General features: G+C 41.3%; 1 protein-coding gene across 1 annotated transcript; it reads right to left on the reverse strand.

Moving 5' to 3' along the window:
* Positions 1-8,615: 8,615 nt before the first annotated feature.
* On the reverse strand, positions 8,616-11,339 carry wu:fj16a03 (uncharacterized protein LOC335475 homolog). The gene is made up of 3 exons (XM_037973567.1): positions 11,168-11,339; positions 10,417-10,524; positions 8,616-8,882 (listed from the first exon to the last, which is right to left on the reverse strand). The coding sequence occupies exons 1-3, from the start codon at positions 11,214-11,216 to the stop codon at positions 8,797-8,799; spliced, it is 243 nt and encodes an 80-aa protein (XP_037829495.1). The 5' UTR covers positions 11,217-11,339; the 3' UTR covers positions 8,616-8,796.
* Positions 11,340-22,301: the final 10,962 nt, after the last annotated feature.

The raw sequence follows: 22,301 nt of genomic DNA on the forward strand, positions 1-22,301 counted from the left end.
ATTTCTTTGTAAACATTTCCTGTTTTATTCCACTTTCACTACATCTCTCAGACCTATTTGGAGGCTGCTTTATTTAGTATTTTTACCTGATAGCACTTATTTTGAAGGGCTCCCAAGACCTTGTGTACAAAGACTTTTGTACATTTTCTGTGAAATATACATATATATATATATATATATATATAAGACAACAAAATTGTTGCATTTGTTCCTCTCCCGAGTGTTGAGGTTGTGTCTCATGAAAACCATCCAATCTGATAAATCAGAGAAATGGAGCAAGCACCTCTACCTAAAATGAGAGTATTTTTTGTTTTAACTGGGTAAAATTAAACAGACAGACAGGAACACAGTTTTCTGGATTAGATTTCTCATTTTATTTGAAGTAATATTTCTACAATAATACTTGAGATTATCAGAGATAAATGGTGGAAAAACTTCTGTGATGTAACTCTAAAAAATATAAAACTAAAGAAGTGATGCTGACACATATAAACAGTAAACCCACTGACTACTGCCCCATCATGGGTTTGCACCGGCAGCCTCAAGAATACAAAATCACAGAACCACTGAGAGATAGCAGCCACACACGCTGTATGAAGCCACAAAATTAGATAAATAGGATCCACCTGTGGGCGACCTAAATAATTACAGACACAGTAAATGGGCCAACCATGTTGAAGAAAATGTCTTGTTGTTTATCTCCTTTGTCTTTAATTTTCTATGTTCTGTTCATGTCCAGTCTGTCTGCTCCAAGCTGCTGACTGATCATTTTTCTTCTAATTTTCGTCTCTTAAATGGATTTTTAAACTGAAAATCTCTAGTGTTGGTCACAGCAGGTTTTGCTGCAGCTGTTCCTGCATTAAATAAGATCAGGTGAGGTGTAACGTTTAGTGGTCAAATCACTTAGCTGAAGTTTGGTGGTCTGTAGCTGTTGCCTCTGTGGAACGTTGGTGACCTCTGTGCACTATGCTCCTCAGCATCTCTTCAGTAAATTCTGTAATTTAACATGGTCTACCACTTCATGGCTGAGTTGCTGTTGTTTTCAATCGTTATAATAATAATTACTTTGTTATAATACCACTAACAGCTGACTGGAATATTTTGTAGTAAAGAAATTTTTTAACAGGACTTATTCCACAGGTGGTATCATATCATGGTACCATGCTGGAATTCACTGAGCTCCTGAGAGTGACCCATTATTTCAGAAATGTTTGTAGAAGCAGACTGAATGCCTAGGTGCTTGATTTTATACACCTTTGTGTGAGGATTTGGTTTTTTGTGTTTCGGTTTGTTGTTTTTGTTATTATCTTGTTTCTGTTTGAGTTTTCCTGTTCTTGTTGCTGTCACCATTCACTCCTCCCCAGTCACTCTTTTGCCTTCATGCCACACCCATCTATACCTGTCTCAAGTCTTGTTAATTGCCTATCCTGTGCTCACTTACCTCGTCACCCTCTGTGCTTAAAACCCGGTCACTTCCCTCATTACTCTGCTGGATCATTGTTTTCTGTTTCCCTGTTGCTTTTAGTTCCCTGCTTGTTGCCCTTTGTTCATGTTTTATCGCTCCATGCTTTGTTTATTTATGTTTGTACTTAGTTACAGTTTTTGCTGCCACTTCAGCCTTTTTGTTTGTTTTATTTTAATAAATTAGTTTTCACTACAATGACTCTGCACTCTGGGTTTGCCTCCTTCCCCACCCTACCTGACACCTTGGTCATAAAAATGATCAGAACATCTGAATTTAATGATTTGGATGGGTGAGTGAATACTTTTGGCAGTATGGTGTAAGTCAAAAAAGCAGCATACAAACAAAAAATTCTAGAAGTATGAACCTGTGCGTATACATGAATCCATCATATTTCATTTGTTCATTCTGACCAACATGGAACTGAGAGCAGAAACTCCTACCCTCATACACCTCCATTTAAATATACAAATAGATGTAAATATGTCCTGCAGGTGTCATTCTCCTCTGCTTCTCCTCTCCTGTGAAATCCTGTCTACAAACAGATAAAGAGGAATTTCATGTGACTTAAAGATGCTCCTAAATTAGGTAGTGGGGCATAAAAACATTGTGTCCTCTGGCATTATAGCTAAGCGCAAGAGGAGCAACGATGTGTGAAGCTGCTGTGGTCACACCCACCAAAGTTACAAAAAGGCTAAATGGTCAGAGATAAAGGTGGAAGTGGCTGTCCACAAGCAGTGGAAAGAATCAGTCATCATTACAATCCCCAAAAAGAGCCCTGTTCAGGACCTGAGGGATTCCATACTGGTGGTTCTGACATCTGTGCTGTAAATGTATGGAGCGTACTTGCCAACCATCCCGCATTGGGCGGGACAGTCCCGCATTTAGCCCCCCCGTCCCTTGTCCCGCATCACCCTGTGTGGGACAGCCAAAAGTCCCGCATTTGGCCCTCACACGCCACACTTTGTCATGACTTGGGAGGTACTGTTCAGAAGAGCGAAACCAAGACCAAAACACGGAGACGGAAGTAAAGGTAAGTGAATTTATTTACAGGGTGAGACTATATACAGTGGGCGGTGTCCGGAGTGGTCTGCAAGAGAAGGAGAGCTAGGTGAGTCTCGGGTACAGGTCTTGATCCACACGGCAACAAGGAAGTGGTTATAATGTCTCTTTGTTCGCTTACAGATCCAGAGGGTAAATGCAGCGCCGATGAGAGGAGGAGAGAATTCCAGGTGTTCCAGGAGTGACGAATTAGATCCAGCAAGGTAAGTAGCAGCGAGGTTCCAGGTAAGTGATCCTCAGTATCCGTAAACGTGGCGTGGCAAGAAAAGCCTAGGACACAGGCAACAACAAAGAACGTGGTTAACACTAGGAGCTAGAGTTCAGGTTAGACGCTGAGGCGGAGAATCTAACCCAGTAGGTTCGATGCTCCAGCGAAGATCTGATCACCGCCTGCTGCTTAAATCCTGGCTGGTCTCATCAGTGGTATGAGGAACACCTGTGGAACAATAATTAGTGGCGCCGCCCAGAGGGCGGAACCAAAACCCAGATCCTCACACACTTTGTATTTCTCACACAAAAAAAACACATGCACGCAGCCTTTTTGTCACTTTAAATCTATATTTAGCGAGTTTTCAGATCCCTCAAGCATTTTTTTAAAGCGACTAGCGATAAATCTAGTGACTTTGGCGGCTAAATGTGAGAAAGCACTGCAGCATACCGTAAGTCCCGCCCACTTCCCCAGGCACTGACAGCTGACAGCTCAGAGAGGAGACCCACTCCACTCTGTCCACAGTGGCGCTCCTGCGCGCGCCCCCTTGAGCACGCGCGGGAGCGCAATTGTTTTCGTGTGAGTCGTGTTGTCATCTGATGACAGAGAGCTACAGATGGAGAGGCAGAAAGATAAAGATGTAAGCATGAAATAAAGCTTTTCAAAGTGGTTGAAAGACAGCAGGAAGTTTTGTCTGAGCATCAAGAGGAGGCCTGGAAATGTTCAGGTTAGCTAAAGCTACTAATACTAATAAATAACAAGTTACAACTGTTTACTGATCAGTATTTACAATATACGCTATGTTGTCCCACATTGACATTCCCAAATGTTGGAAAGTATGATGGAGAGGGTGGTGTTTGATTACCTATCAGGGATGGTGTCACACAAACTGGACCCACTCCAGTTTGCTTACAAGGCCAAACGTAGCGTGCAGAATGCAAGCCTCACATTTTTAGACACCATCGCCAAAAACCTGGAGTCACACACAAGGATGATAGTCACACTGTAAACACTGACAACCTGCTGCACCACCTTCCTGGCCTTCAGGTGCTCCCAACACTGATTATTTGGATCAAGACTTTTTATTAGACAGAGGACAAGCCTTTGTGTTTTTTTGTTTCTCTGCAGCAGAACAAGTTGATTATTGAGCCTCTGAATGGATCAGACTCGTTCTTCAGAACCAGAACACGAGTGTGACTGCAGTAATCTGCAGATTAAATAAACTTGTGTTAAAACAATGTGGATTATCTTCATACCAAGGAGAAGATTGATTGATTATTTGACTTTAATCATCTTTAGATTAAAGTCTGAATCATTTTCTACCCTGAGCTTTTGATCCACAGTTTATCTTCGTCCGCCATCGTTTCATAGTTTAATTTCGACCTTCTGTATTTAATGAGCAGACGTCAGGGTTCAAAGGTCTGTGTCTGTAATCTGCTGTACCATCAACACTGTTATTTCAAACTGCTTTGTTTCAGAGTTTTCAGCTTCATGACGACGCTCAAAAGGTTTTACTTTTCTGACAAACGGACTCTGAAAGTTTTATTTCTGCACAGAAATGACCCAAAACTTCAGCAGGTTTGTTTAAATTTAAAGAAAGAAATCAGCAACAAAAATCCACAGCAGTTTTTTCATCTTGTTGTTGTTCTTTAGGCTGCTCCTTTTTTTAGGGCCCACCACAGCTAGCAAATTTGCAGGAACATTTTTTTCCTGGATGTCATTTCTGAGGCAGCCTCAGAATTATGAGTCGGTGGTACTGACCACAGAGCTGCCGCAGCTTCAATTGGTTATAATCAGTCAAAATAATTTTATTATTAATCATTCATAAGTGAAAATGAGTGGCCATCATCAAACTCTGATCACTGACTGAATTCCTAATTTTTATTTTTATTTTAACTGATTAATGAACAGCGCTCATACCATGATTCTAACGCCACCATGTTTCGCTGAACAAATCAAGTTCTGGTGTTTAACTGTTTTTCTTTCTGAAAATGTTTTATTCAAACAGGAAATATGATAACTGCTTCTTCTAAATCCAACCAGATAAATATTCAATAACTGATGCAAAGTTTTACTAACTTCAAAGTGACATAAGATATAAAACTTCACAGCAAACAGCTTTGATCAGCTGACAGTAAAAAACTCAACATGAACCAAAACGCCAAATGTTCAGAAAACAGAATGTTTGAGCCTGCAAAATTTCAAAACAAAAGCGTGAAGGAGATGAATGAAGGAATGAAATTAATTGGGAATTAATAAACAAGTAAAACTTTTCTCTGATGGAAACATTCAGTTATTTAAATGTCAGATTTATTTTATTTTATTTTTCTGCTCTGGAAACATCTGATGACTCCTTCACGACCCCCTCCCTCTGGTTCTTACAGCAGCTGGGTAGATCACTGCTTCCAGAGAAAGAAGGAGGTGGGTTTCTGACCCAGAGGAAACTCAGCAGGGGCCATACATTAAGGAGCAGCCACTGATCCTCACAGAGACAAGTGTGAGGATGAGTACATTTATCACTTGTCACGTGAGCAATCCTCCAGCATGCACGTGAGCATCCCTCTTCACTCAGACTCCTGTTAGACCTGCAGTCTGAACAGGACTGAACGGGTTAAAAACTGTTTGTGTTATTGTTTCAAAAGACTGTATAATTTTTATATTTATTTAACTCATTTTATCCTGGAAATAATCACTGAGAGGAATGATAGGAATAATACTTTTTTTTCCCCTGGCAGATATACTTTGTTTTATGGTTTTTGTCATTGTCATTTTGTCTTTTGTAGTCTCAAGCTGCTCACTTTAATGAAGTCTGTTCAGCATTGTTCCTCTTAGGCTGAGCTAATCTCCAACAGCACTAATAATGGCGGACAGCAGAGTTCAGTGTAAATCCAAACAAAAGTCTGTGTATTTACCATTTTAGATGTAACTGTTTACATGCTGGAGAGGCTGGTGTCTGTGCACATTCACGTGTCAGCGCCAACTAGTGGCCTTGAATGGGTACTACAGCAGCACAGAAACACTGTAAATTTGTAACTTTTCCCCAAGTGTGTTGCCACATAGTTATTTTTCTTTATCTTTACTCGTGTTCCCTCATTTTGAAGAGGAAAAAACTTCCACGGGACTCCGGTGTAAAAAATATTTAAAAAAAAAAAAAAGTTTATTCCACCATTGTAAAACTTTTACAGGAGCTAACAAACAAGTTTTCCTCAAAAATAAACAAACTACGGTAGAAAAACCGTGAGGCTCTGTCCTTCTGTGCTGCAGTTCTCCTCTGCCCCTTACTCTCCCCCTCCTTACCGGAGCTGACCGTGCTCATTTGCATAAAGCTACTATGCAGAGGGATTAAACTCTAAACTAGCCTTTAAAACAAAGTTGTTAATAAAATTACTTTAACAAATCAACTTAAATACAATAAACAATTTTAGCTCAATTTCAAACATAAATTTACTTATTAAATTACTAATTAAACAAAACAAGTTTAACAGCAAATATAAACCGAATAAACATAAACCACACCAACTTGGCTCCCACACCAAGCAATATCCGAAAATCTTTATTGTTGCCAGGAGATCGGCCATGTGTAAACAGTGTCTGAGACAAAGCTTTTTCGCAAGGGCTGTGAAATCTATCACTCTCTCTGCTCTCTCTCGCACACACACAGGCACTCATTAATTGACCCTAGCAGACATGCACTTACACCTTACACAAACACACTCACTCACTCATTCACACCTAAAGACTGGAACTTGCACTGTGCGTCACTTTATAACATCAACATATACATTTATTTGCTGCTAGATGCTTTGCGTTACTGCCGTCCGACATGCTGCTGACTTGTCAAACTTTGTAAATTCAATTATTCTATCATTTTGTATGTGAGAACCCTTAGCTAAGAGCACCAAACAAAATGTTGTTGTGCTTTGCAAAATTACAATAAAGATTCCTAATTCTTGATTTGAGTTGTTCTGATGTAACTGAAACAGGGGGATCAGTCAGGCCTGTTTCCATCTGATTGGCTCCATAACGAGCCTAATTAAATCAGCAGATGTGCTGAAACTAGGTCCGGCTGTAACTGATAGCAGTAATTCAGGCGGCAGACGCCCTCCTGCTCTGTTGTCCATTGTTGGTGCTGATCCGTTGTTGTAGCCACCAGCAGCCGAAACAATAGTCTGGTCACGCGCCCTGACCCCCCACCTCCACCACCCGTGGCCCACTAATTATTCATAAATGCACATTTATGCAAATAGATTAACCTAATTCAGGGAAGTAAACAGCTCTGGGTTGGATTAAACTTTTTAAATTAGTGTCTGAAGGTCTGGACCATCTACTCTTACAGAACCGCCCCCCATCCTCATTTACATTTATAATCTTTAAAGTGTGTGAGGCCACGCCAGAGAAAGCTCTAATGGCTAATGATTAAAGGTTTAATTCTGTTCAGAGACGGAGTGTGTCTGACCCGGTTCTTACATCAGGCGTCAGGACGCGTGCCGCGCTCATTTGGAACACAAACGGACCGCTTCCTGATCGAAATGCTCTTCTTCTCTTTATTCAATAAATTATCTATTTCCTATCAGCTGTGTGGGCGGGGTCAGGAAAAAGGAAGTAAAACCTCCACCTGAATTAGAGAAGGTAACATCCTGCCTGTTTTAGGTTTACTGACAAGTTCACCAACTTTCCTGAGTCCAAGCAGTGAGTCTGTCCCTGTTTAACCCTGATCCAAACCCCCCACCAGTGTTGTGCATGAACACATTCATAAACTGAGTTCATATTTTTCTGAACTTTGAACTTAACAAGTTCTGCTTTTTACATGAGGAACTTTAACTGAGTGTGGCTCAGTACACAGTTCTCATGACCCATGCTAGCTCACTTTCTGCCATCTTGTATGACACGCTTCGCTCTGCAGCCACTACTGTTTTCTTCGGACATATTAATTACAGCATAGTTACTATTACTACCCGCTCCATCGTGTTTCAAAGTTCAACAAGTGTGACAATGAATGGATCTAAAAGATTTTATAAAGATAGACTGGATGCTCACCTGCAGTGATTTACAGGTATTTTGATTTACCTTAGAAACAAGAAAGATGCTAATAGTTTGGAAGGACCTAAAACGTATGAGTGGCAATGTTGTGGATGGGTTAGGGTTGTCGGGGCATCAACAGCCTAGAAGCTGATGACATACTTGTCTCAGCTAAGATGAGTGCTTCATTTCTGTAACAATTTTGCAACCATAGTTTCTTGTCACACAGTCATTCTGTCAGAAACATGATACTCCTGCCGGAAGTGACCTAGGCTGCACAGGAAGGGCTATAGCTGTCTGCTGCTGGTGTTAATTCCACACAAATAGCTGTGTAATAAAAAGTTGATAGTGGTCTAAAGGTTTATAAATCAGCGTTTGTATGAACTGCTGGAAAACTTTAAAGACTGGACTCATTTTAATCCCCTTCGGTCCCAGCTGCGTTCAGACGAGCTGTTAGCTCATCAGTCAGAATTAAACTGTGGTAGATTGCTATTTGAATGACCTCATTTTACAAAAACCTTTTACACACACAAAAAACTTTAGTGCCTAAACTGAAGGGCTATATAAAGAACTTTATACTTTATTTATTTCTATTGAAGTATTTAATTTAAACAGAAAGGAAGTGAATTTCTGTTAATCTGATTTTATAATCTGTGATAATCTGACTCTTGATCTCTGCTTTTTGTTTGCTCTGGTTCCTGACATCTAAACACAAACAAATTATTTTGACAGCGATGAGATGATTCATTAAACTTTTTGTTTCATGTTTAATAGGTAAAGCTTTTATAAAACTCCATTTCCCAGAGTTCTGTGCAGTTTTTTTGGCACTCAGTTGAAACAGAATGAATAAATCTCCACAGTATGTCAGTTTATTAAATTAGAAGCTTTTATTGTGAAGTTGTTTGTATTTCATCACATCAGATGCTATTATTTATACAACAATTTGATTCAATTACTTCAATTAGGTTCTTTAACATGTTTTTACTGAATTTGATTCATAGACTTAATAAACTCGTCCATCTGACGAGGGTTGATGTTGGTTTTATTAGGCGTTGCAGCGGTCAGTGTGGCAGCAGGTCCAGCCAGGTTGGGAACAGTTCTCCAGTCGAGTGCAGCCTTTCTCTCCAGTTTCTGCAGACAGGAAACACATCAGACCTGCTGCAGGAAAGGTTCTTCCCTGTTAATGTTGAGAATGTTTCTGAACCTGAGAATGTTTCTCTTTGAAAACGTTTGATTAATTCTGATGGTTTTCAGAGTTTATTGTTGTAAACACTTCTGGTCTAAATTAATCCAGGCAGTTTTATTTAAAGCTCTTTGTGACTTTGTTCAGAAAGGTTCTGTGCATCTGATGTGATTGATATGTTCTGCAGAAATGTTGAAAGTTCCAAAACAGGCCAATAGGAATTTAGTGAATTACTTTGTAATAATCTAAGATGTGACAGAGACAGTCTCTTATTTTGAAGAGCATCTAAGAGGTTTATTTGGAAACTCCGGGTTCCAACCTCTTCCTGTTTGCTCTTTGTGTTTTTCTGACTTTAAACCCTGAATCCTGCCGACCCTCTGTCTGAATCCTCCTGAGCATCAAAGGTCTGATTAGAAACGACATGAAGTCTGAGGTTTTACAGGATATAGATCCTGTACAGGATATAGATCCTGTAGAACCTCAGTGGGGGCAGCCACGATGGAAACATAGGAGGAAGAAAAGCATGCTGGGTAATATAAAAACCAGGAATACACAACCTGCTGAGTCACTGGTTGCCATGGTGATTTTAGCCTTTTTGAGGAACAAAAAGGGGGAGGGACATCAGACAGCAGCACTTTAGACAGAGTAAAAAGTAAGCCTCAAACAGCCTCTGTGTGAAAACTGTAAGTTGGATCAAAAACCATCTTAACCTGTAAGCAGAAGGTTCTGATGGCTCCACAAGTTTAGTTTATGTTTCTACAGGGTTTTATAGAGGAGATATGACAGGTTAAAAAGAGTCTTCACTTCCTGTTTGACGAGGAAATTCTGAGCTCAGACATAATGGAAGTCAATGAGAGTTTGGGTATGTGCACTCTAACCTCTGACCTCTGAGGGGATTTGAAAGAAAACCATCAGTCCTACGGCAGAGAGACACACTGGGTGAAAAAAGACAGAAATACCTACGACTGAATGGAGAGAAAAAGAAAAGATTGTGGAAACAGAAACAGTTTTTGAAACTTTTGGTAAGTTCAGACAGGTGAAAGGTTAGTGTGGCATCATCAGACTCCAAGTTAACCATTCTGTAGTAAAATCTCCAAATATTCTTCAATTTAAACTGTGATTGTGTAAAAAGTGTTAAAATCTCTAAACACCACTTCAGTTTAAATATTTCTACTGTGAAATCTGAGCTGTAGAGCTCCAAACAGGACTGGATTTTACTGCAACTAAATAGCACTGATGTTTATCTCAGTTTTTAGTCAACTTCATCTCTGTTGGGTTTCTATCTAAATCAAATTTTTGGACATAAAATTTTGGTCATAAGATTAAATTTAAATGTCAAAACATTTGTTAATAACAAACTAGCACATCCTGTGGGTAAAGGTAAATGTTTAGGGTAAGGTAAATAAAAAGTTTAGCTAAAGATGCAAGTAAAGGTAAAGGTTTATGTAAAATAAAGGTAAAGGTAAAATGTAAAGTACTCACGTCGGGTGTAGCAGGCCTGTTGGACTTTGCCTGTGCACTGCAACAGCAGGTTGTTGACCATCAGGAAATCTTCACCGTAACACTCAATTTTAAACTGCTGATCTGAAGCTAAGATAAAAAACACGGAAATAAACAGTCTGACCAACTAAATTACACCTGAAACACTCGAGACACATCTAAGACACATCTGAGACACAACAGAGACACCTGAGACATCTGAAACCTAAGACACAGCCAAGACACATCTGAGTCACACCTGAGACCATCTAAAACTTACCTGATACATATCTGAGACACCTGAGACCTAAGACATCTAAGACACAGCCAAGACACATCTGAGTCACACCTGATACACATTTGAGACACACACCTGAGGAACATCTGAGACACACCCGATAGACTTGATACACATCTGAGACACTTGAGAAACACCTGATATATCTGAGACACACCTGATATATTTGAGACACAGCTGAGACACATCTGACATATCTGAGACAAACCTGACAATATTTAAGACACACCTGATATACCTGAGACACATTTGAGACACATCTGAAACACAGTGGGTTCCTAAACCAACAGCCCATCTGTTTTCAAACTAAATTTTTGAATAATAAAGAACTTGTAGCTAAACATTTGATAAACATTTGATCAAGGTAATGCATTTTTAATGTTTTTCTTCTTAACTACAGTTTTCTCCTGATTTCAGATTAAGAGGATCCAGGTGAGATAGATTCCAGGTGTTTACCTAAGCAGAGCGGCAGCAGCAGAAGCAGCAGCAGCAGATAAACCTTCATGTTTCTTGTTTTTAGTGTTGACCAGACCAAAAGAGCAGAAATAAAAGTGAGATGTGATCAGAACCAAGCTGGACTTTTATCTTCTGCTAAAATAAACAGAGACAAAGACAAACTGTGCTGAAATCATCAGTGTTATGTCAGGAAATAAACAGAGGAGGTTTGTTTGTTTCACCTTTGATCTGACTCTAAATCTGCTCTAAGTTCAGCTGAGTCACGGTTCAGTCTGGTGTCTGAGCTGGATTCTGCTGTGTCATGTTGTGATCATGATGAATCAGGATTTAAAGGTCTGAGTTTTGTTTTCTTTAGCCTTTTGTGTCATACAGTATTTATTCAGAATTTGAACATATTAAAAAAAAAACATTTATGGGCATTTTTGTGTTTGTTTGTTTTTTAACTTCTTGTCATAAAAAAGTACGGAAGTTAAGAGCTGATGTGGTTTTTTCCGATTGTTTTCTCGAGATCACAGGTTATTTATGTCGTTATCACGAAATAACTACTATGTTTTCTTGAGATAACGAGATGATTATCTTTTCTTAAATGCTCATGATCAGTTTCTCAGTGTTCCTAAAACCCTGCCAAGAATGGAGTCAAGCTGAAAATGTCAGATTGTGGAGAACCTGACATAGATCAACCCATCAGATTGTACTTCTGTCGAGGTCTAACACAGGCTAACATTGCAATGTGTTTGTCTTGTAGAGATAACTTTCATATCAGCCCTCATCATTTAAGGAATCATCTCCTGCTGGTGAATGGAATCAGGTTTTAACACATGTCAATCATCTCGTGATCTTAAGAAAACGTAATAGTTATTTCATGATGACGACATTAAAAACTTGTGATCTTGAGAAAGCCATCAGAAAAAAGTTAATGCGGAACATGTCCGCTCTCAGCTTCCGTAAAAAAATGTTAGAAGAGTGTAAAAAAAAAATTTTACTATAGAAATATTTTGGGATCTCAGTGGAGCCCTCTGAATCAGATCAATGACTGAACCAGTTCCAAAGAGGAAGTGAAAGACAATCCAATGTCTGCCATCTGTAGATTTCCTTTCATTATCATTTAAAACCATAATGGGATCTGGATGGACCGGGTTTATTAATAATATTACTTAGATGTCGGTGTTTGAGTTGTTTTTAGAGTCTGACCTGGAGATAAAGGTTAGTGGATCATTATTGACACCCCCATTATTGTCCATCCGGTTCATCTTGTGAGCTGGATAATTAAAAAAATAAGCAACGTACCGACAACCAAGATGGCCACCACCATATAAAGAAGGAGCATGAGAAGCTGTGGAAAGTCAAGGTCTCAGGGGTACCAATGGTCATCGGAGCACTCGGTTCTGTGACCCCCGAATTGGAAGAGTGGCTCCAACAGATCCCAGGAACAACTTCAGACATCTCTGTCCAGAAGAATGTAGTTCAAGGAACAGATAAGATACTGAACAGAACCCTCAAGCTCCCAGGTCTCTGGTAGAGGACCAAAGTTTGAAATGAAGCAGAACTACTTATGTGTGGAAATATATATATATATGTGTGTGTGTGTGTGTGTGTGTATGAGGTGGGGGGTGGGGTAAGCTGGCCACCCCCTTTACTTGAGGAACCTATACTTTTAAGCTAAATAACAACTAAAAAACATGGTTTCCTCAATTTGATCGGGGCAGCTGCAGATTATTCTATGGTGGCCAACGCCACCTTTGGTCACCCTCTGGCTCCTCCATTCTGCCTGGTGGAGAATAAAATTGCTCCCTCTGATCGCCAGGATACGTCACTCTGCGCTGCCTCAGACAGCAAATTATCACTACAGTAAGGTTTATGTTCTATATAAATATAAATAGGTATAAATATATTCTCCCTCTAAATCTTTATCAGCAATGATGTAAGACTTCATCCCTTCTGAAAAACTTTCTCTAAACTTAGTTTCAGTCTATTTGAAACACATGCAAACATGTCCGTGCAGCTAGACACAATTGGGGGAGCACAGCCTGTTTGAGTGTCCCTTTTGATGCTTTAGTTCTTGAAATTAAACACTATTAACACTCAGGGATGTATATTTGTATGTCCTTTTCAATTCCAGTAGAGAAAAACACTCATCTTGAAAACTAAAATCATGCACTTTTCAAGACCCTCAGCAATGGGGGACATCAGAGGTTCGCTTGTTAGAGGGGGTTGACCCTGACCCACTGACCCATCTGGCCTGTTATCAGCACACTGTTCAAAAGCCTGCATCTCTGATGGTATGGGGGTGCATTAGTGTCTCTGGCATGGGCAGCTTGCTCATCTGGAAAAGCACCATCAATGCAGAAAAGTATGTACAGGTTTTGGAATAACATCTGCTCCCATCCAGAAATCTAGACCCAGGACTGTTGAACAGCTACAATTCTACATCAGACAAGAATGGGACATGTTGCTCCTAAAAATGGTCCAATTTCTTAGTTTAAACATTTGATATGTTTACCATGTTCCACTGTAAATAAAGCTGTCTGTCTGTATCTAAGATTTTTTTAAATTAAAATCTTTGTTTCAGGAGGAAAACTGCTTCAACCTGCATCTGGACTGATTATTTAACCTAAGTAATACTGAGAGACACAAGGGGGAGAAAAAAGGAGACACCTTTGAGAACAAGAAGATAAAACCCAAGAAAATAAACATGAATCAACATGAACCCCAGCTTTTTCACAGAAAAAATAATACTCTTGAATATTTTCAGCAGTAGCCTGACTGTAAGTAACTTACTTTAACAAGGATTACAATGTTTATTTTGTGATTAAATTATGTAACACTGTTAACATATAGGGCTAACTGATTACTTCTCAACCCTGTATAGATTTGTAATCATATAATTGAGGTTTTATTTTTTTTAACCTTGAATATGGGTGGTTAGAGATCCAGTGTCAGGTTGGGTGGAGATTGCAGCGAACCCAATGCGCAGACTCATCTTGGATTCCAGAAAATAAAATAATTTATTTTAAAGTAAAAAAAAAAAAGCTAAAACAAAAGGCTGACGAGGCAGCAAAACAAAACAATAACAAAAATCCAAAACGTAGGGAACGTGATGGGCAAGACATGAGGGAAACCAGAGTGCATGAAACGGCAACGGACCAGTGAGTAAATGGAGGAAATGACCATGGTTTAAAAGCAGAGGGTAATCAGGGGAAGTGGGCATAGGTGGGTGATTACTAACTAGGAGCAGGTGGAGATGGGCGTGGCAGGTAAACAAGTGATAGCAGAGGACAAGTGAATGATGACAGGAGAGAAAGACACAAGGAGCAAAAACAAAACAAGAAGACAACCAATTGACAAAATAAAAGAAACAATAAACCCAAACTGAAACATGAACCAAAAACATGAAAATATAACCCCAAATCCTGAAATGTCTGACCCACTAAGATTTCTGCTCAGAGCTGCTGCTGGTCAGGAGGATATTTGATTCAGTATTTACTAAGTCTGACAAATCTGTATATCCAGATCATGTTTGAGCATCATCAGCCCTGGATTGTCAACATCATTAGCATCTGTATAACAGCTGGGCTTGTAAAGAACATCAGCGGTTTTACCTGAGGCTGTGTGTGCACTCTGTGGATTCAGTTTGATGAAACATTTTAAATGTGTGCAGCAGCTGAAAACACCTCCAGGACTGTTTTTATTATCAGATTCTCTTTGTTCAAACATGTTACATCTAATCCATCCTCAGACAGTTTTCATGCAGTAAAATCCTGTTGTTGAACCAATCAATAATCTGATTTCCACCTTCAGTAAACCTTAAATGAATGAAGCTGAATGTGAAAAACAACAAACAACAATGGTGTTTGTGCTGCTGCCATCAGATCAGACATGTTCTCCTTCATCTGATCTCATTGTAGCCTCCAATCCAAGTTAGCAGGGATTATCTCCATGGAAAGGGCATTAAGAGAGGATAACCTCTGCCTGCAGCCAGTTAATCTAGCAGCATGTTAATGAGTCTTGTAGTGGATTGCTTAAATTAAAAGCAAATATCAACAGTCATTTGGCTAAAGGAGCAGAGCCCTGGCCTCAATAACAATGCATTAAGAGATTTGAGTCTGTAGTAATCATGTAATGTAAGTGAAAAACAATAAAATTAACAGGTTATCAGGAAATTAAGGCAGGGGGAGGGGGTCTTAGAGGACATAAAGTGGATTTCATTCACCTGACTGCTCCTCAACAATCTATACAAACTCTAGTGGAGATTTAATTAGAGTTTTCTTCAACAGTGTATTTTTCTTTGCCAATCTCATAAAGCTCAGACTGATGAAGAACCTGGTCAACAGTTGTTGTAGCTCAGTCTCTCCATCTCACCTGCTGAAGCTGGAACTCCTTCAAAGAGCTCCCAGCTGTCTTGATGTTCTCTCTCTCTCTGTTCTCCTTATTCACAATCATTCAGTCTGTGAGGATGACTTGCTCTTGGTAGATTTACACGTCTCATACTCCGGTTTCTTAATGGTGGATTTAACAGAACGCCCAGGATGTTTAGGGTCTTGAAAATACTTTTGGATCCACCTCTTGACTTGTACTTTTTAATAATATTTGTCTGAGTTGAATTAGGACAGTCACTTTAAAAGGGGTCAATATTTACGCAATCACTTATTTTACATTACACATTTTAATTTAATTGGTATAATTCTGTGTATAATTTTTAGATGATTTTTTTGAAAATATTTTTGCAAAGAAGGTCAATTTCGATCAACCATGACTGATTTATGACAACAATAAAAATATGAAACATCCGTTTTATAAACACAGTTGTATGGAATTGTATGTGTACTTAGAGATTTTGCTATTTATATAATATAATTTATTTTATTTTTATCTTATTCTTTTTATTTCATTTATTTATTATTTTTCTTGTTTGATAAGGGTAGATGTTGAGAAGGGGGATGTTTGTTTGCCATTAATTGTTTAAAATTTACTCAGTTATTTTGATCTGTATTTTAAATTTCAGTACAACCTTTTTCAGTTAATTTGTGTTTGTTTCAATACCGTCTCTTCCATTACATTTATTTTACTTTTAGTTGACATTTTTTTTGTCAGTTATTGTGAGTTTTAAGGTAATCTGTTTTTGTTCTGTCCCCATAAATGCACTGAATCATGTTTGTTTTTATTTGACTGCTAAAATATAACATTCAAATTATTTTTAAGTTTAAATTTAAATCAAACTGGACTTTGAACCAAACAGGATTTTCAGCAAACTACAGAAACAGTTTTTAACCCCTAACTTTTTCACCAGAAGCACTCTCATACCTTGAGATAAATGTTTTGTGTTTATTTAATATGAAACTTATTTGAAACAACAGGACTTTGAGTTGAATAAATTGTTTTGGACCTAGGCCCAGAAACTCATGCAAGACGGACAGACAGACCCTCCCTGCGCTCCACTTGCATCTCTCTTTAAACAGAATATTTTAAGCTGGTGCTAAATATTTGATAGAGAACATTATGCTGTGAATCTGATTCTGTCAGACTGCCTCACATTAACTTCACTGTTACTAATAAATGCTGCTACACATTTTACAAATACATAAAAAAATGAATCAGAAGAACTTTTACTTTGAGTTAACTCATCAAACAGAGCGGGACAGCAGCAGTCTTTCCTCAAAGCACCTGTGGCAACCTGGGGGTGGATTGGCCTTAAAGTGGCAGCGTACCATTTATGCTGCTACATTCTACCCCCCCAACTTGCGTCGACGCCCCGACGACGACCCTTAAAAATACTAGCACCAAGGCCTAAATACCACAGAAACAGCATTGCAATGTAAATCAGGAGAGTTTGCAGCCCCATGTGCTAATGCCATTGGTCTTGGGAGATGGTGGACATTTGAGTGCTGACCTGCTGTTGAATGTGTGGTTCTCCTCACCCCCGGAGGGCCCTGATCGTCACTTGAGCTAGCAACACTAGGAGTTTGAGATGCAGATGTTGAAGGAGCTTCATGATGGGATACCCCGGAGGACAGAGGAACAGTGTCATTTCTGACCATTTGTAGGTCGGCGGGCAAAGAAGGTGGTGGCTGGTGGACATCTACCTTCAAAAACAAATCAGGATCAGTTTCATCCTCAGAGGATGAATCATTCAACAGTGGTTCCCCATGAGGTGATGCTGGGACATCACTACAAACAACTGGCTTCAGTAGAGACCGATGGACCCTTTTAGTTTTGTTCAATTCATCTGCAGGAGCAACAGTGTAAACTGCTCCAGTGTCACCCAGTACTTCCAGGACCTTATATACCTTGGAGCGCCACAGATCTTGAATTTTGTGTCTTCCCTGGTGACTGGTGTTTCGAAGTAGGACAAGTTGGCCTTCATGCAGAGGTGAGTCTTGAACATGCTGGTCATGTTTTCTCTTTCTCCTATCTGCAGCAGTCTTCAGCTTCTCCCTTGCTTCCTCAAAAGTCAATTTCAAGCGCGTCTGGTGCTCTGCAACCCACTTGTCAACACTGCCAGCACTTGGTTCCAATACATGGCCGAGCAGAAAATCTAAAGGAAGCCTAGGTTGTTGGCCAAACATCAGAAAGAAGGGACTTTCTTCAGTGCTCTGATGTGGTGTGGTGTTATAACAAAAGACAACTTGTGGCAAATAAGCAGTCCATGCTCTCTTGCTGGTGGTGGGGAGGGTACACAACAGGTTATGAAGCGTACGATTAAACCTCTCACATTGTCCATTTCCAGAAGGGTGGTACGGTGTGGTTCTGGACTTCTTGATGCCATAGAATTGACAGAGCTGCCGGATAAGGGAACTTTCAAAATTACGCCCCTGGTCTGAGTGAACACGAGCTGGTGCACCAAACTTTGAAAACCACTCTGTCACCAGGACCTGGGCCACAGTAGAGGCACGTTGATCTCTGGTTGGTATGGCCAGGGTGTACTTGCTACAAACATCAGTCAAGATGAGCACATTCTCTTGGCCATCTTGAGAGGGCTCTAGGACTGTGAAATCCATGGCAAGGATCTCATTGGGTCGTGACGCCAGCAAATGGCCCATATAGGTCCGTGCGGTAGGCCGAGTATCTTTTGCCACTTGGCATCGCTCACACGACCTGCACCAATCAACAACATCAGAGGACATTTTTGGCCAGTAACATCTTGTCCTCAGAAGTGAGAGAGTCCTGTCCACACCTTGATGTCCATGGTCTTGGTGAGCCTGAGTCAGGACCTCCTCCTTCAAGGCTGCGGGCAGCAACAACTGTAGCATCTCCTCAGCACCATCGGGGCGAAAGGTCTTGCGGTGGAGAACACCATCCTTCTCCACCAAGCGATCCCACTGCCTCAGGAGTGCCATCAGGGGTGACGGTAAGTTCTTTCGCTCATTGCGGTCGGGTTGTTTCTTCCGAGCCCAGAAGCTCCAAAGTTCCTGCAAGACTGGGTCAGCATGTTGTAATACTTGCATATCCTTTGTGGTGCGTTCAGGAAGGACAGTGATGACAGCTTGAGTAGCATCCTGTCTCTCCATCATCAACTGCAGAGATTCTGGCAGACTACTCCCTGGAACGAGAGCACCAACCTGTTCTCCAGTAGATGGATGTTTTCTGGAAAGGGCATCTGCATTCCTGTTCGTACGCCCGGACCGGTACTGGATCTTAAAGTCAAAGGCGGCAAGTTGTGCAGCCCATTGGTGTTCGGTGGCACCCAGCTTGGCAGTACTGAGATAACTGAGGGGATTGTTATCAGTGAATACAAGACATTTATGGCCCAACAAGTACTCCCTGAATTTCTCAGTCATGGCCCATTTAAGGGCTAAAAATTCAAGTTTCATGGAGCTGTAGTTATCCATATTACGTTCAGTCGGTCTTAGTCCTCGGCTGGCATAAGCGATAGGACGCACCACCCCATCCTGTTGTTGGGAGAGGACAGCCCCCAGACCACCATGGCTCGCATCAACTTCTAGAATAAAAGGCAAAGAAAAGTCAGCATAGGCTAACACAGGTGAGGTAGTTAGCCTCCTCTTCAGTTCCTCAAAGCTCTGTTGGTGTTCTGCAGTCCAGCCCTCAGCGATGTCCTGTCTTGGCCGTTTCTTTGGTTTTGAATTGCTTAGCTGTCCCACTAGTTGGTGAAGGGGTGCAGCCAGCTTGGCAAAGCCTGCAACAAACCGCCGATAGTAACTGGCGAACCCAAGGACGGACCTCAGCTCAGTAGATGTGGTGGGACGCGTCCAGTTGACCACTGCCTCAATCTTAGATGGATCAGTTGCAACGCCCTTGCTAGAAATGACATGGCCCAAGTATTTAACTTCTGTTTGAAGAAAGGAGCACTTTGTCAGCTTTGCCTTAAGACCCTCTTTCTTCAGACGTCCAAGCACCATCCCTAGGCGGTCCAAATACTGTTCCACAGTAGAAGAAAACACAACTATGTCATCAAGATACAGAAGTAATGACTGATTCTGTTTGTCAGAGAAAATGCGCTGCATAAGCCTCTGAAACGTACTGGGCGCATTACAAAGGCCAAATGGCATTCTATTCCACTCAAATAGGCCAAATGGAGTGCAGAAAGCAGTTTTATGACGATCTGCTTCTGTAACAGGTACTTGGTTGTAACCACTTGCCAGGTCCAAGGTAGAGAACCAGCGAGCACCAGTAAGTGCATCTAAAGACTCCTCAATGCGTGGTAATGGAAAGGCATCTTTGCGGGTTTTGTTGTTAAGCTGCCGATAGTCCACACACAGCCTCAGGCTCCCATCCTTCTTTTTGACCAACACAATGGGAGATGCATAGGGGCTGCAGCTCTCTCTGATCACATTACTACTAAGTAGCTGATTGATGTGATTCTTTACTGCTTCATAATCTGATGGTGGTATACGCCGGTAACGCTGCTTTACAGGAGTCTCATCAATAAGGGGTATGTCATGACTAATTATATTTGTACACCCCAAGTCACCATCATTTTCTGAAAAAACAGATGAATAATCCCTAAGAAGGGTCCTCACCTGACCCTGATGTGTACTGGGTAGTTGGGAGAGGTCAATGGCCTCAATTTGGTCCTGCACAGTTGAGACTACAACCTGAGAGGACACCTTAGCTGTATATGAGGGCTCTTCTGTAACACCAGCAGGCAGACTGATAACATTAACATGATGCAGAGTACCAACTACAGTACGTGGGTAAAGCAAGATGTCTGTAGAGCCTACATTAACTACTGGTATGTAGGCTGTGCCTCGCACTACACGGACAAGAGCAGGAGAGACAAGCAAACCCCCTGGCAGACCTGACTCAGGAGGCTCAAATAGTACAGTCTGTGACAGCTGATCAGCGCATGTAGCAGCCACCAGCTTCATAACCCCACCTGGAATTCTACATGCTGCCCGACCCCGCAACTTTACCTTCCTCACACAGTCTGATGCATCCTGTAAGCTTGCTTGATGACACTTTTGCAATGCAGGCCAGATTTCATGTGGGGCCTGTTGGACGTTGTCCTGATTAAACAATCCTGCACCGTGCTGCACAAAAAGCTCATGATTGTCACAGCTCCATCTGTTCCTGCCACGCCTCTTGCCACAGTCATGTAACTTTCCACAGTCCCACAGTTCAAGCCACACCCATGTTGCCATGCCCACGTAATCAGCTTCATCTGTCTCACCTGTTCCTGTCACCATAAGTACCCACAGCTCCCAGATCACAGTGCCAGATTATTGAAAGCCTTGTTGCAAGTAAATGTCCAGCGTACTACTCTCGTTCATGCCTGATCTCGACCCTTGCCTGTTCCATGACCACCGTCTCTTGTCTGCTCCCTGCCCGATACTTCTTTGGACTCTGATCTCTCGTTACCGACCTTGCCTCGCCCATCTGGACCTCGCCCTTTGGATTCTCCCTGTCTGGTTTTGGCTTTGGACCTCTGACCTACCGGTAACGACCTCACGCCTGGATCTGGATTTTCCCTCTCGTCTCAGCCCCTTTCAGACCAGCCAGTCTGCTATGCTAAACCAAGTTGAAGTAGACTTACCAGTTCCGGTCCTGTCACTAGCCGATCACGTGAGTGAGACGATCAAAGACTTTGAGCCTGCTCCCAGCTTCCTGACAATAAAATCCTTAAAACTTTGTCGTGTCGTTGTGAGTTTGAGTTCTGCCAAGCCTCGCCTTGTCAATGATAGCATTTTTGAATTACATTCATGCCCAAAACACCTGGTGTGGGGGGCACTTTGCCAGGAGGATCTTTTACAATTAAAACCTCGCAGTTTGGGATATCTTTGCCGCAAATTTTAACACTAAGCTCTGTGTAGTCAAGATAGGGGATATTTAACCCATTTGCTGCCTTAAGCTGCAACCAGTGACAAGGGCGTAAACCATCAGGGTCCCCAGACTTGAAATGATCCTTAAAGAAACTTTCTGTAAGGGTTGACACCATAGAACCAGTGTCAATTAGACAGGGCACCCGAACACCTCCCAAACACACATCTAAATGAGGACACGATGCAACAAGCTCTGGTGTTTCCCTACCATTACATGGTGCTGCGACTGAGCCAGTAGTGGCCCCACCCGAACTGCGGCTCAACAATTCAGTGGGAACTAGTTTTCCGAGATCGCAGAGTTATGAGGCAAGGAACTAGAGGGCTGCTGAGGGCCTTGAGAGTGAAAACGTGAAGGGACACGTACACCATCACATTCCCTAGCATAATGACCTGGCTGTTGGCACCATCTACAGACTATAGGGACATTACGAGGGGGGCGACTCTGTTGGTGGGTTTGACCAAGAGAGGCAATGCTCTGAGTAAGTTGATTTAATTGCTCTTGTTGACGTGCCAACATATCACGCAGTGCCCTTAATTCTGACCCCTGATCCCTTGGACTAATCTGAGCAGTGCTTTGGACAGCATACTGAAATCCAAGTGATGGAACAGAAAGACTCCGGGCCCTATTACCACTGGATGAGCCCTCCCGTTCCCACCTAATAGCTTCAGCCCTGACATCAAGTAAAGTAGCTGCAGGTTTCTCCCGTACAAACTGTTTCAAGGCACGCCGCAGTGGACCATCTAGAACATGCTCCACAAACTGATCCCTCAGCAATACATCAGCATTAACCATGTTAGTGGGTGCAGAGGCTTTAACCTTCTCCATTAATCCCATTAATGCAAGTGAAAATTCTTGAAGG

The sequence above is a fragment of the Kryptolebias marmoratus genome, linkage group LG22 (assembly GCF_001649575.2).
Source record: "Kryptolebias marmoratus isolate JLee-2015 linkage group LG22, ASM164957v2, whole genome shotgun sequence".
Classification (NCBI taxonomy): domain Eukaryota; kingdom Metazoa; phylum Chordata; class Actinopteri; order Cyprinodontiformes; family Rivulidae; genus Kryptolebias; species Kryptolebias marmoratus.

Excerpts from the sequence above, each read along its gene's own strand:
- wu:fj16a03 (XM_037973567.1), bottom strand. The coding sequence starts at position 11,216 with ATGAAGGTTTATCTGCTGCTGCTGCTTCTGCTGCTGCCGCTCTGCTTA. Across the intron at positions 10,525-11,167 it reads GCTGCTGCCGCTCTGCTTAG|CTTCAGATCAGCAGTTTAAA; the intron begins GTAAACACCTGG and ends TTTTTATCTTAG. Across the intron at positions 8,883-10,416 it reads ACAGGCCTGCTACACCCGAC|AAACTGGAGAGAAAGGCTGC; the intron begins GTGAGTACTTTA and ends TCCTGTCTGCAG.